Source organism: Lynx canadensis, chromosome E2 (genome assembly GCF_007474595.2).
Source record: "Lynx canadensis isolate LIC74 chromosome E2, mLynCan4.pri.v2, whole genome shotgun sequence".
Lineage (NCBI taxonomy): Eukaryota > Metazoa > Chordata > Mammalia > Carnivora > Felidae > Lynx > Lynx canadensis.
The window spans coordinates 6,721,965-6,735,570 of NC_044317.1; the positions used below are offsets into that span (position 1 = coordinate 6,721,965).

A 13,606-nucleotide genomic window follows, 5' to 3' on the forward strand; every position below is an offset into this window, starting at 1 on the left:
CCCATTCCCACCTGAAGCAGAACAGAAGTTGCTAACTTCCCTGCACGGACGCTCGGTGGGGAGGGCTTTGTTTGCCTGCTTGGCTCAGCGAATCCTCGTGTCGCTGCCATGAGGTAATCTCCCCATGTTCCGGAGGTGGGGGGCCGCCCCAGGGGCCTCACAGCTGAGGACCAACGTCTCCATCTCCCACTACCGCCCGCGGTGTTCCCGGGGTGACCGGTGGACCACTGAGGTCAGAGACCGGTGTGGGACTTACTCTTTGGGGAATGGAATGGGTTGAAGCAAGCTGGCCAGAGACGGTCTCCAGTCATCGTAGTCCGACCTAGAGAGAGAAGGGGAGACAGTCAGGTTCGGCCTGTGGCCAAGGACGGGGCGGGGGTCTGGCGGGGACTCGCCAACCGTGCTCCAGCCACCTCCCGCCTCCAGGGAGCTGGGAAGATGAGCGGCCGGTGTCTGCCAGCCTGACAGACAGAACCCGTCCAGAGAGTTCCTTCAGGCAACCGAAGGGGCCAGCCATCTGGCTCCCTGGGGCCTCATCCCACCTCACCTCTGCACCCAGGTTACCAGATCATTGTTCCTTCTGACTTTTGAGTTATCAGGTTGAAATCCCAACCCTGGCACCTTAGAACGTGTCTGTGTTTGGCAACACAGATGCAGTGAAGGTGCGACGAGGCAGTGAGGGTGGGCCCTGACCCAGTGCGACCAGCGTCCTCACGAGAAGAGACCGGGACAGATACGCACATGGAGGCAAGACTGTGTGAGGACACGGGAAGAAGGAAGGTGACTGCAGGCCCAGCAGAGGCCTCAGATGAAACCCATCCCGCCCACGCCATCATCTCAGAGTCCTGGCCTCCAGAACTGCGAGAAAACAGGTTTCTGTTGTCAAAACCACGCGGTCTGTGTAATTTTGCTGCGGCCGCCCAAGCGGTCTGGCCCGGGGGGCTTATGAGGGGAACGCAGAGGTGTTCTCATCTTTGTCCAGAACCCGGTGGCAAATTTGTAGACTTACTCATATAAAACATAAAAATGGTACGCTATTCGTTTGCAGTTTGGGGCAACCCTCCTGATTTATCAGCTACTTCTACTCCTCTGTCCAGATGACAGCTTTTTTCTCCTGAACAGTCACTGTTAGGGGCGCCTGGTGGCTCAGTCGGTCGAGCGTCTGACTTCAGCTCGGGTCATGACCTCACTGTGCGTGAGCGTGAGCCCCACATCGGGCTCTGTGTTGACAGTGTGGAGCCTTCTTGGGATTCTCTCTCTCCTGCTCTCTCTACCCCTCCCCTGCTCACACACATTCTCTCTCAAAATAGATAAACTAAAAAAAAAGGTCCCTGCCAATGACGGTGATGATGACGGTAATGGAACAAATACCAGCAGCTGCAACCTCGCCGGCACGTTGGGCACATACTCCTTCACGCGGAGAACTTCGCCTGTTTCTTCTTCACGGTGAAGATCAGCCTCACTCAACAGAGGGGAAACTGAGGCTCAGAGAAGTTAACTGTGCACGCTAACACAGCTGTGGTGGATGGGAGATCAGATCCAGGCCTGGCTCTCGCCAGCTCTGACAGACGGCAGCTGAGGCTTTGGCTGAGGCCTCAGGTGAGACCAGGCACTGGAGGGTCCCCCCCCCCCCCCCCACCTAGGGGCCGACTGTGCCAGAACAGGGACATTTGGCATGAATGAGCATGACAGCTGCAATGTGCTGAGAGAGCACTCACTGCTCAGACCACGGAAACGGCCCCACGACCACCACCCACCGCGAATCTGTATTACAGGCAGGGAGTGGCTAAGGAGCTGGCAGGGTGACCGCAGAGAGAGGTCCCCAGAAAGGAAGCAAGAGCTTCTGGAGGCCGCTGTGGAGTCGGCAGGGGTGCCCCACACACAGTACCAGCACAGCCGGCCCTCCGGGAGCCAGCCGGGTCAGGGGCAGGGGAAGGAACGTGTGGGACACGGCGGTGCCTCAGCCTGAGGACAGACGGGCCTTTACCAGGAGCCATAGCATTCACACGGGTCCCGGTTAACGCTCACAGACGCCCCGCGAGACCCCAATTACGACAACCCATATTGCAGGAGGAAAACAAAGCCCAGAGATGCCTCATATTTGCACAAGTCACCAACTGGGGGTTTGGGTTTGACCTCAGGTGCCTCTGGGGCTGTGACCTCTGTCCCTGTCCCGGGTCCCCCTACTTCTCTGGTTTGGGGGACTCTGCCAGAAAGCAAACCCAGGGGTAGCCAGTTCTCGCCGACTGTGCTAAGCCGGGCGGGCACCTCCGAGGTCCCAGTGCTTTACCCCTCACACAAGAACCGAGGCCACTGGAGCGGCCCCGCCTGAGCTGCAGACGGTCGGGGCGCCCAGGTGCCCGCACCCTGGGAGGGGCTGCGTCTTATCTCTGCACCTGCCATGCCGGGCACCAGGCCAGGCGGACGGCTGGTGCCCAGAGGAGGACTGCTGAGCTGCGGCCCCGGTACACACAAGAGAGACGCGGCCAGGGTGTGGGGTTCACTCCCAGGTGGAAGGAAATGTTGTCAAGTGGGGTGCGTGTCCCCAGCTGCAAGCTTAAGTGTGCAGTCTGGCCCGGATCCTAGCAGGAGGGGGCGCTACACTTGGACCCCTACTGACGCCTGGCGGTGCCCCCGGGAGGCGCCGACGGTGCTCGGACCAGCCCGGGCAGAGGAAAGGACCCAGACCGGAACCGTGGTCCTACGGCCCTGGGACTCGTTTCCATTTAGTTCTCATCATCATCCGGTGCTCCTCTGCCCCCCACCACCCCGAGGAGCTTTCTCGACATTTGTCCCTAATCGTTCTCCCGATACACCGTGTGTCTGTGTATATGCTGTGTGTCTGCACTTCACCCCAAACGACAGTACGGTCTTCTCACCCCCAGGAGCCGGCACCGGCCCCCACCACCGACACACGGTTTACAGGAGTCCTGGGCACGAGCCTTTCCGGCCCCGCCTTCCTGCAAACAAGCCAGGGATAAAGCGGCAGCCTTCAGGACCCAGCTCGCACCCCGGGGGGCTCTGAGGAAGGACTCAACACGCGCACAGAAAAGAATCCCCAGAAGTGCCTGGTGGCCTCAGGTGAGTTCTAACAGCGCCGCTTTGTGGGGCTTTGTTAAGCACTTACGAGGCTGCGCACCGGGCACAAACTTGCTCCCTGGCTCCTCGGGACGGGCCCTCGAGGGTGAAAGAGCTATCACGCCCGCCTCACAGGTGAGACAGTGAGGCCCACCTGAGCTCACACGGCGAGGAAGTGTGGAGCGGGGATTCACAGCGGGGTCCTTGGACTCCAGTGCCCAGGGCTGGGCGCGAGCTCTGCGTGCCAGGTGGCTGGGCACAGGGAGCCCAGAGGCCCGTCAGATGCGCATCAGGACGTGGAGACCCCTTCTGACCCCATCCATACCTGTGTGCTGCTCTTTGGGGGGACTCGGTGACCTTCACGTCTGGCTTGTCTTCGCTCTGAACCCCTCCCCGCCCCCCTCCCCCACCGGATTCGTGGTTTCCAGAAACTCTAAAACAGGAGCAAACGCTGTAACGGTGCCTGTCGTGGGCACAGGCTATTCTAAGTGCACATGGATTGGCCCACGTGTGCCCCAGACACCTGCTGAGCTGGATGCACCCGCCACCCCCATTCTATAGATGAGAACGCTCAGTGAGGGCCAGCGCCGGCCGTCACACAGCTGGTAGGAGCTGGGACTTGAACCCAGGAGCCGGGCTCCCACATCCGTGCTCCATCAACCGAACGACACGACACCCCGTCTCCCGCTTACATCTCTGCAGGAAGGCCACTTCCCTCTAGGGAGAAAGGCACTCCTGGTTATTCTTTTGCTTAAAAAAAAATATATATATTCTACGCAGAAATACCATTAAACAGGGGCGCCTGGGTGGCGCAGTCGGTTAAGCGTCCGACTTCAGCCAGGTCACGATCTCGCGGTCCGTGAGTTCGAGCCCCGCGTCGGGCTCTGGGCTGATGGCTCGGAGCCCGGAGCCTGCTTCCGATTCTGTGTCTCCCTCTCTCTCTGCCCCTCCCCCGTTCATGCTCTGTCTCTCTCTGTCCCAAAAATAAATAAACGTTGAAAGAAAAAAAAAAAAGTCTCTCCCACTTCAAAAAAAAAAAAAAAAAAAAAAAAAAAAAAAGAAATACCATTAAACAGAGAAAACTCCCAGGAGGCTTCAAACCGCTCATAATCAGTGGGTGTCAGAGGCCACGGAGCTGGGGCTGTGCCGGGCGTGAGGTGCACGCTGGGCTTCAGGGCAACACAGCCCGGCCCGGGGTCGCTCCTGGACAGAAGGGGGCATCTGTCCAGGATGGACAGGATGGACAGGCCCGTTCCGTGGGGCACTGTGCGTCACCTGTGTTCCCAGGCCCGCAGCTCGGCCTCCTGCCGGCTGCACCGTGGCAGCTCACACCGGGCTGAGTGTGGGGGCCTCGGGCACGAGGAGGGAGAGGGCAGCAGATTTCCTCCCTCGCCTCGGCCAAGCCAGTCGCAAGTCTGTGGTCGGCGCCTGGCCCTGCTCCAAACGCCCAGGTCTACAACTTTGGGGGTACGTGGCAGGTGTGTCGGGCAAAGGCTGGGTGCCCAGAAGCTGGCCAGGCCCGAGGGGTGGGCTGTGGGCCCCCCGGGGCCAGCAGAGCACCTGCCGTGGGCTTCCGGAGAGCAGGGCCAGCCTGGCCTAGGATCGAAGGGGGATCAGCAAACCCCCAAGAAGGCAGCCAGGCCCGCCTGGGGCTCAGGGAGGAAAGGGACACGAGGGGGCATAAGTGTCCTGCAGGCCTCCAATGAGCCCCAGGTGTCCTGGCATTAATGGGGCCGGGCTGGCTCTAGAACTCTCCATGCTCCCAAAGAGGTCGGACAGCCGCTGAAGGCCGTGGAGCTCACAGGGGGAGAAGCTGGAGTCGGTGCGCGGGAGGCCCAGGTCTCCCGCCTCACGCCGCACCGCACGGATGGTCTGAGGCCAGACGGCTGAGAGGTTCCCTTCTCTCGCTGTGCTGGGGGTGGGCGACACCAGGGACAAGGGGGGCAGGTGAAGGGGCGGACACAGGAAACGGGGACAGGGTAGTTCCCAGGACCTGGGGCAGCCGCTTTGGCCTGGCGGAGACGTGACCTACGCCCCGTGAAGCCGCAGGCCGACTTGACAGCTGCCGCCCGAAGCAGGGCTCTGAGCTGCCCCGCAGACGAGACGCTTCCTCCCAGCACACCCTTTCCTCCCGATTCACAGCGCTTGTCCGCGGCACGGGGAGAACGCGGCCCCGACCGCACAACGGGAGCTGACGCGCCAGCCTGAGCCCTGAGAAGCCGCAAGGCCCGGGCACACTGGCCCGGACGGCGCCCAACCCGAACCCCGACTCTCGCGGGCCCCAACCCCGGGGTGGGGGTGTCAGACTCCAGCAACGCTCACGGACTCGGTCCTGGCCCCACCGTCACGTCCCGCCTCCCTGCCATCCCTCAGCCTGTGGGAAGCCATTTCAGCCATTCCTGGTGTGACAGGGCTTGCAAGCCCCCGACCGGTCCCCTCCGCGCACCTCGCGCCTGGCGCGCACAGTGGAGCTGCGGCCTCTGGCTGGGGCAGCTCCTTCCAAGGCAGGACCACCCTGGGCGATGTCCGACGTTCCCGTGTCCCCTCCCCAGCGCCTGCCTTCTACGTTCTAGTGACGCCGCCCAGTCATCACCACGTCTGTCTGCATTTTCCCTTAAGGCCCCTGAGGATAAGGCATCTTCCGCTTACCTCCAGCCCACCAGGGCCTCTTCCAAACCCCGGGTTTTTGCAAAAGAACAAACAGCCAGATTCGAGCTGGTCAGAGAGGGTGGATGTGCCCACCTCTCCCTCAGGACGTCTGCTCTCTTCTCTTCCCGGACGGAAGAGCGGCCCCTTGCCTGTGGCCCCCCACCGGGGGTGCAGCAGTTCTCCACGCCCCCCCCCCCCCCCCCCCAGGCAGGCAACGTCACCACTGCCAGTAGTTGGCGCCACTCAGATCCAGAGGGACTGAGGGCAGGAGAGGAGTTGGGAGCCCTGGCGTTTAGCGTAGAGCCTGGCCCGGTGGACGCGCGCGGGGGGCACTTGGTAACGGGGTGCCCGAACAGATGCGTGAGTTGGACACAGTTGCCCAGCAGGTTAAGAGGTGGACTGCAAACTACCATAGACCCGAATCTGCTCGGATTTCCCTCCCGAGTCCACATTCTTTCCATCGTGCCACCGGCCCGGGCCTCAAAAGGGTAAGGCTGGCCTGCGCTGGGAATAGTTTTCCTTTTTAAGGGTCTCCAGGGAACTCCTCGTGGTTTATGTTACTTTCCAAAGGTGTCAGATTCCAACAACGCACACGCCTTCCTCTGGGAACACGAGTAATCCGGGGCTGTGGGCTGGGCTGGGCTGGGCTGGGCTGGGCTGGGCTGCCGTCACTCTCCGGGAAGAGCAGTGCCTGCTCAGGTGGATGGGCCAGGCCGGGCCCCGGCTCCAAGTACGGCTCCCGTGGCCCCGACAATGCCCTGCTCAGAAGCCCCGCTCCACATTAGATCGTCTACACTTCCCCTCCCTCACGTATCTCTGACTGAGGAGTGTGCTAGTTGGGAACAGCAGTGCACTTTCACCAAGAACCAGAGCCGGGCCGGCAGGAGAAAGGCCCGACGTCACGACACGCACCGGACGGACAAGAAAACCGAGGCCCAGAGGAGCCAAGAACGCGGCCTGCAGCGCACGGCAGGCTAAGTCAGAAGGCCACGGGTCCTCAGTTCTCAGACCACACATGCTTCTTGCGATCTGTGTGCTGAATGCCTCACTGGGGCTTTCTTCCCCTCAAAGCGCTATACAATCGGGAACGCACCTCACTCCCAACGGTGTCTTAAAACAGAGGAAACCCCGTTATACCCAGAAAGTGCGGTAACTCCCACTGGCCTAGCGTCTGTGCCTGTAAGGTGCCCAGAGAACGTCCCGGAGGCAGGCGTAGCTCGGAGAGGACACGTTAACTCGTCCAAGGCCACAAGCCCTCCTGGCATCCACAGCCCTGGACTCAGCAGTCTGGCTCTGAATCTGCGTCATTTCCAACGTGTCACCCCGTGGAGCTGCAGGGGTTTGTGGGTCCGGTGGGTCTGAGGGCCTTGGGTGGGCCAGAGACGCAAGCAGGCAGCAGGGTCAGAGAAGGGAAAGGGCCAGGAAGAGTTTAGCAGGTGCAAATTGTGTTCTGAGGCGCTGTCCCACCCCAGGGTGAAAAGGCTTCTGGAAACATAAACCAGCTTCGTGGAGACCCTCAGGCAGGGGTGAGGTGCTATTCCGGGCAGTGGTCAGGACCGCCTCCCGGTGGGCAGCGCCCGACACCTGACACCACCCCCCCATGCCCTGATGGCTACACAACCACGGCGGACAGGAGGCCTAGAAGCAGACCAGGCAGAACAGAGTCCGCATTCGTGAGCATGTGTGTGAAGAAGGAAAAAAAACCGCGTGTCAGCTGCATGATGAAACACAAACCCTTGATGCTTAATGAGAAATCGGAGTCAGGGACGGGGCCAGAAGGCCTGGGGTTCCAGGTGCTTGTGGAAAACAGCCAGAAGAAGTAAGGGGCTGAGGAGAGTGCGGGGCGTCTCTGGCCCGGGGGACCCTGCCTCCACCAGGGCGAGGAGGAGACGTGGGCCACGGCTGACCTATCCCCCGGAAGGCTGACTTCTGCTCTTGGGAGCAAGTGGGGACTGCCCCTGCCTTAGAGAGACGGACGTGTGTTCTCAGCAATGCCCTCCGAGCAGAACCTGGAATTTCCTTCGGTTGGTGTGGGAGTGTGAGGAGGTCGCTAAAAGTGGCTGCGCCCTCAGCTGGCCTCTGCTGCTAGATGCTGAGGCTGGCGCTGACCCTGGGGACCCGGGGAGGCCTCGCCCTCCCCTCTCAGGGGCCAAAGGAAGGACAGAGGAAGTGCCTTCAGCTGGCCTCTGCCGCACCCGAATTTCTCTTCTTCTCTCAAGCCACGAGAAGCCACTGTATAACATACGCGTGTGTACGTGTGTGTGTGCACGTGCATGCATAGGTATGTGTGCACACAGATACCACAGGCCTTGGTTGTGCAGCATGGGGGACACCCCCAGGCACCTCCCAGTCCAACTCTCTGGCTCTCCAGGCGACCGAGTGGCTGTCCTGCACTGTCCAGCCCAGGAGCGTGCTCAGGGCAGCAATACGTCCGTGAGAGAGACACAGCACGCCGTGCGGAGTCGTGTAGGCACAGGGACGCGGTGAAACCCCGGCAGCACCGACCAGGCCCAGGAGCCAGGCGTCCCCCGGGATTGAGGGGCCCCGGTGCCCGGTCATTAGACAGGCACCACGCACTGTTCGGGGGTAACCACACAGTCGTACCCATACCGTGATCCCTCTGAAAAGCCTCCCACCCCCCAGTGGTTGTGCCTGGAAATGCCGGGTCTGGGACCCGGTCCTGAGAGCGGGGCCAAGCTCTGTCTGAAGAACAGGCCTTATGGGAGCCACACGGGGAGGCATCTGCTGGGGTCTCCGGACCAAGGGGGGCCCCTTCCTTCACCTGCGGATGCAGGAAGCAGGTGCACGACACTGAGGTGGGTCTGGGTGGTTCACGTGTGAATGGCAGAAGTGGAAAGACCCTCAAGGGTCAAATATTAAGACCCCCTCGCTGTAGAGCCGCACAACCGAGGCTCAGGGAGCGGCAGGACTGGGCCCGAAGCACCCAGCTCAGAAGCAGCACCGACCGCAGCAGAACCGGGTCTCCTGTCTGCTTCCCACTAGCCAGGCCTGCACGGAGCTGATCGGCAGGCCACACTCCATCACCACCCACCGGGCCAGGCCGGGTGAGGGGCCGGGACTTGCCAAGAAATACACACAGGCACACAGAGCATGCACAGATCACACGATACAGAAACACGGTCATAGGCTAGCTCACGGGCATGTCTACACACACACACACACACACACACACACATACACTCCAGCCTCTGTGCACAAATGGTCATACTCACATGTGTGCACTCACAGCCCCTCATCCCTGTGCACTTACAGGCACTCAGGCACTGTGCATTTACACACATAAGCACGCTCAACACACATATCGGCCCCTATAGAATGATCCATGTACATCCCACATCCACTTCTATGTGCAGACACACACACACACACACACACTCAGGCGACCCCCCTCCCACTCACACGCTCATAGACACATTTGGGCACCCACGTGCTCATGGACATCCTGGCAGCTCTACGCAGAGGCTTACACACACGTTCTCAAGCTCATGCACACAGCCTGCACACGTGCCCAGATACTCAAGCATACACGAGCCCACACACCCTACGTACACCCCCCGCATACGCACACACTCTCACGCACACAGCATGTGTTCAAGACGCACACATACCCGAAATCTGCACCCGGGGCGCCCAGTCACGTTTACACACACCTCAGTACACACGCACGCACACACACACACACACACACTCAGCACGCTCACCCTGTGCCCAGTCACGTTTACACACACCTCAGTACACACACACACACACGTGTGCGTACACGCGCACGCGCGCGCACACACACACACACACACACACACACACACACACTCAGCACGCTCACCCTGAAGGCCTCGGACCAGCAGGCGCGGCTGCACCCGGCCGCGCAGCCAAGTTCCCCTCTCCCACCCTGGCGGTGACAGGCGCGCGGCAGGGACACTCACAGCAGCTTGAGGATTTCCACATAGCAGCCGAGCGTGCGGTCAGCCTGGGGACCCAGTTCGATGCTCATGGTGCTGCAGGCAGGGCTGACCATGAGGCAGTCGATGAGGTTGGGCTCGCTGTCATTGCCCGCGCTGGCTGTCAGTGCCGGCTTGGCAGTGCTGGTGTGTTCCACCTCCACGTGGATCTCGCTGGAGGCCACGACCACGGACTTGAGCCGCGCCTCGGACAGCGTGGCTTCCTGAGACACCAGGTCCGGGCTGGGGTGCAGAAGGCGCAGAGGTAAGGTGGGCTTCCGGTCACAGGGCTGCTGGCAGCCGTTCCGGATCTCCTTCAGGCTGGGGGAGTTGTCACGGCTGCGGGGAGAGGCGGAGAGGGTGTGTGAGCACCGTGCAAGCGACAGTCCCCCGAGTGCCCCGGGCTCCACCCCAGGAGCCCCCGGGGGCAGTGCTGTGAGCTAGTGCTGTCACGTCCCAGCCTGCGAGTGAGGAAACTGAGGCTCCGCCTGTGGTTTGCTCAAGGTCTCAAGGCAGGGAGGGGTAGAGACGGCATCCGCGCTTAATTAAGCGTCTGTCTCGAAGGCTCCTGCGGCAGTCCCAGCTCGAGGGGGGCATTCAACACACACGTGATGGATGAATGAGTAAACGTCAGAGTCTACGGATACCACAAGGCCTTGGCGTTCACCTCCACCGCAGGCCTCCCCTGGCCACCCGTGAGATCCACTAAGTGCCTGTGCTTCTAGCTGCATCCTGGGGGCCAGCTGCCCCCCTCTCTCCTGGGGGCAGGCCCACGCCCCACTTCTCTTGCCCGTCCCTGCTCAGGTGACAAGGCTCAGCATCCAGCTCCCCTGGGAGCCCACTTCCCAGGTGGATCCCAAACCCCAGAATTCTAGTCGCCTGCAGTCTGCGGGTACCTCCAGCCCACGGCATCAGCCTTGCCCTTGGCTGAACCCGCAGCTAAAGCATCTCCACCGGCCTGGAGGGATGATGCTTGTTAACAGGGGTTCACTGAGAAAAGGCCTCGATGGCATCACTGATGTCGTATTTGTGTGGGAAACGCTGGGCCAAACACAATGAAATTAGGCCTCTATGCAGCAGGACTTGTCAGAACCTTGAGGCTGGTTAAAGCACCTCCACACTGGGTGCTTCCAAACATTACTGGGAGGCTCATTAGAGTGAAGGCAATTCCAGCAATGGGCTTCCTTTGTGGGCGCCACTGCGCTAAGTGCTATCACAGACCACCTTCTCAGATACGTCTGAATGGCCGGCATTACCATCTCCTAGTTCCAGGTGACGAAAGACACTTCTAGAGGTCAAATGATCTACCCCTGATCCCATGGCTTGTAAGTGGAGGGGGCTGGAAATTGAAGCCACGTCTCTGACTATAAATCCCTGGCTCCTCACCACCACGTGGCTTCTGAGATCCCATGTGGTCCTGTGCAGATCCCCCTCCTCCAAAAAGTCTTCCCTGATTTCTCCCCGGTGCCATCTTCACCCTTCTGCCCCCAGAGCCCGAGCTTTCCACCCCTGGCTGGATACAACATCCCCTGGGGGCACTTCTGAACATCCTGAAGCCCAATTCGATCAGAACCTCTGGGGTGGGGCCCAGACACCAGTAACTTTCCGGTTTCCCCATGTGTGCGGTCAAGGTTAAGTCCACTGCTCCGAGGCACTCAGAGAATGACGGCATAATTGCCAACGGTCACTCATCCAGGCCCTCCCTACATGTGCCACACACACGTGTCCCGTGCTTGCAAAGAGAGCACACGTTCCTTGTGCATAAGCCCTGGGCTGAGCATAGACCTCATACCCAATGCACCTGGAGGGCCTAAATTTACCCAGCATGGGCCACAACCAGGCCTGAGCCGAGCCCACCAAGGATGTTTGATAAATACACTTTAAACTTTGCTAGGGAAGAACAAAACCCATTAGCAAAAGTCCGAGAATTCAACAGTTGATGGAAAATTGTGTGTGGTCTGGGGTGGGGGCGGGCGGGGGGGCGGGCAGTGTAACTGTCTCCATGGGCTCAGAGCTAATTTGCTACCCAAATACTCAACACTCCATTTCCCTGTGTTTGCCTTTGCTGGGATTTAGGAGTGGATTTTCAAGGCTGTTTGGCTCAGAGCGGGTGATTTTCCAGCAAGCTATGCTAACCTGGGTCAAGTTGTCTGTTCTTCAGTGAGTACATCATGTACCCACCAAGAGCGCTGTGGACAGACCCACAGGGCTTTATCTTCCAGGGACTGACCGCCAAGGGTGGGATGGACCTGAGCCCGGGAAAGACCTCGCAGCACCGCAGGCCTTGTGGTGACTTCCTGGAGGGACTAACAGGAAACTACTCCAGGCTCCAAGGGGGCTGGGCCGCTGTGAGCTGGGGGCTGGGACCCACCTCGCCCTCGCCTGGCCTCCACCCTGGGCCCCTGGTTGTGATCCGCCTACGGTCAAGCTTGCCCCCTCCGGTCCATCCTCTGTGCAGCAGCCAGGGGGAGCCTGGGAAACTGACATCTAGTCAAGTCCCTTCTCTACTTAAATCCTATTGGAGACCCCAGGGCTCTGAGAAAGAACACTCCACAACCCAAACACAGGGCCAGCTCTGCCACTCCAAGTGTGGTCCCCGAGTAGCAGCCTCAGCCTTACTACGAGGCTGTTAGGCAAGCAGTCTCAGGCCCCGCCTGGGACCTGCTGAATCTGAATGTGCATTTTATCACGACCCCCGGGAGCAGCTCGGCCTGGCCTGGCCGTTCTCTCCAATTTCCCCTTTGCTTCTCTTTTCCTCTCTGCTCGTCACACCGTTTCCCTCCCTTCCTCCCCTGCAGTGGCCTTCATCAAGGAGCGAATCACCTACGGACTCTGCCAAGAATGCAAATTCCTGGGCCCAACTTGAAAATGCTGTGTCCAGGAGTCTGCATTTTCAGGAAGAAGCCTGGGGATTCTGAGGCAGGTGTTTAAGGACCACAGATGGAAAAGGTGACTAATGCCAACCCTACCTGCACCACCAGGCCTCTCTTTGCACATGCTGTTTTCTCTGCCTGGATCAGCTTGTCCTGCCTCCTGCCTTGATGGCAGCCAGGAGCTCTCCACTTAAAGATCACCTCTCCGAGGGATCCCTCCCTCACCTGCCCCCAGAGCAGGGGTTCTCTGCTCTGGCCACACACTCGACTTGCCTGCGAAGTTTAAAATTAAAAAAACAAGAAGAAATAAACAACGCCAGGGCCATCCCAATTAAATCAAAATTACAGCGGATGGGACCCAGGCAACACCCCCCTTTTTTTTCTTTTTTATGACCCATATGCTTGTAAACGTGCAACAACAACTTGCCAGGGAAAGGGAGCCCTGATTGTGGCATCTGCCAGTGTGAATGCTCCCATCAGGACTAACTCCAAACCACCAAGGTGCCACCACTGAGTACGGGGCTGGGAAGCGATGTGCTTCCAAACGCAGCAGGGCTCCGGCACACCCCGGGCGTAACCGAAATACGGTACGGTCAAGTACGTAAACCTCAGGTGCAGGGCTTCGTGAACTTCTACACGTTCCCACCGGCCACCAGATCGGGACTCCTCCCCCTTGGTACCGCTGACACTCGGGGCCAGATTGTTTCCCGGGGCGGGGGGAGGAGGGGCATCCTTCACGTGGGAGTATGCTGAGCAGCATTCCTGACTTCTACCCGCCGGATACACCCAGCACCCCAACTCCGGCCCAAGTCATGGGAGCCCCAAATGTCTCCAGACACTGCCAGATACCCCTGGGGCGTCAAGACGGCTCCCGGTCTCAACTGGTTCTCAAACCACTGACCTAGAGCAAGATGTGAAACACTTCCACGAACCCAGAGGTTTCTCTCATGCCCTTCCTCTAACTCCCCACCCCAAAGGTGGCCGTTCTCCTGGCCTCTATCACCACAGATTCCTTTTGCCTATTCTTGAAGTTCCAGGAAAAAGAAT

At 59.9% G+C, this 13,606-nt stretch overlaps 1 protein-coding gene across 1 annotated transcript in view; it reads right to left on the reverse strand.

Annotated features, from left to right (window-relative positions):
* LOC115503507 (c-Maf inducing protein) overlaps positions 1–13,606 on the reverse strand; it is a 233,021-nt gene that overhangs the window by 15,024 nt on the left and 204,391 nt on the right. Inside the window, exons 10-11 of the mRNA XM_030299759.1 lie at positions 9,672–10,025; positions 257–322 (exon numbers count right to left, since the gene is read on the reverse strand). Coding sequence (XP_030155619.1) covers positions 257–322; positions 9,672–10,025 — 420 coding nt within the window. The remainder of the gene's footprint in view (positions 1–256; positions 323–9,671; positions 10,026–13,606) is intronic.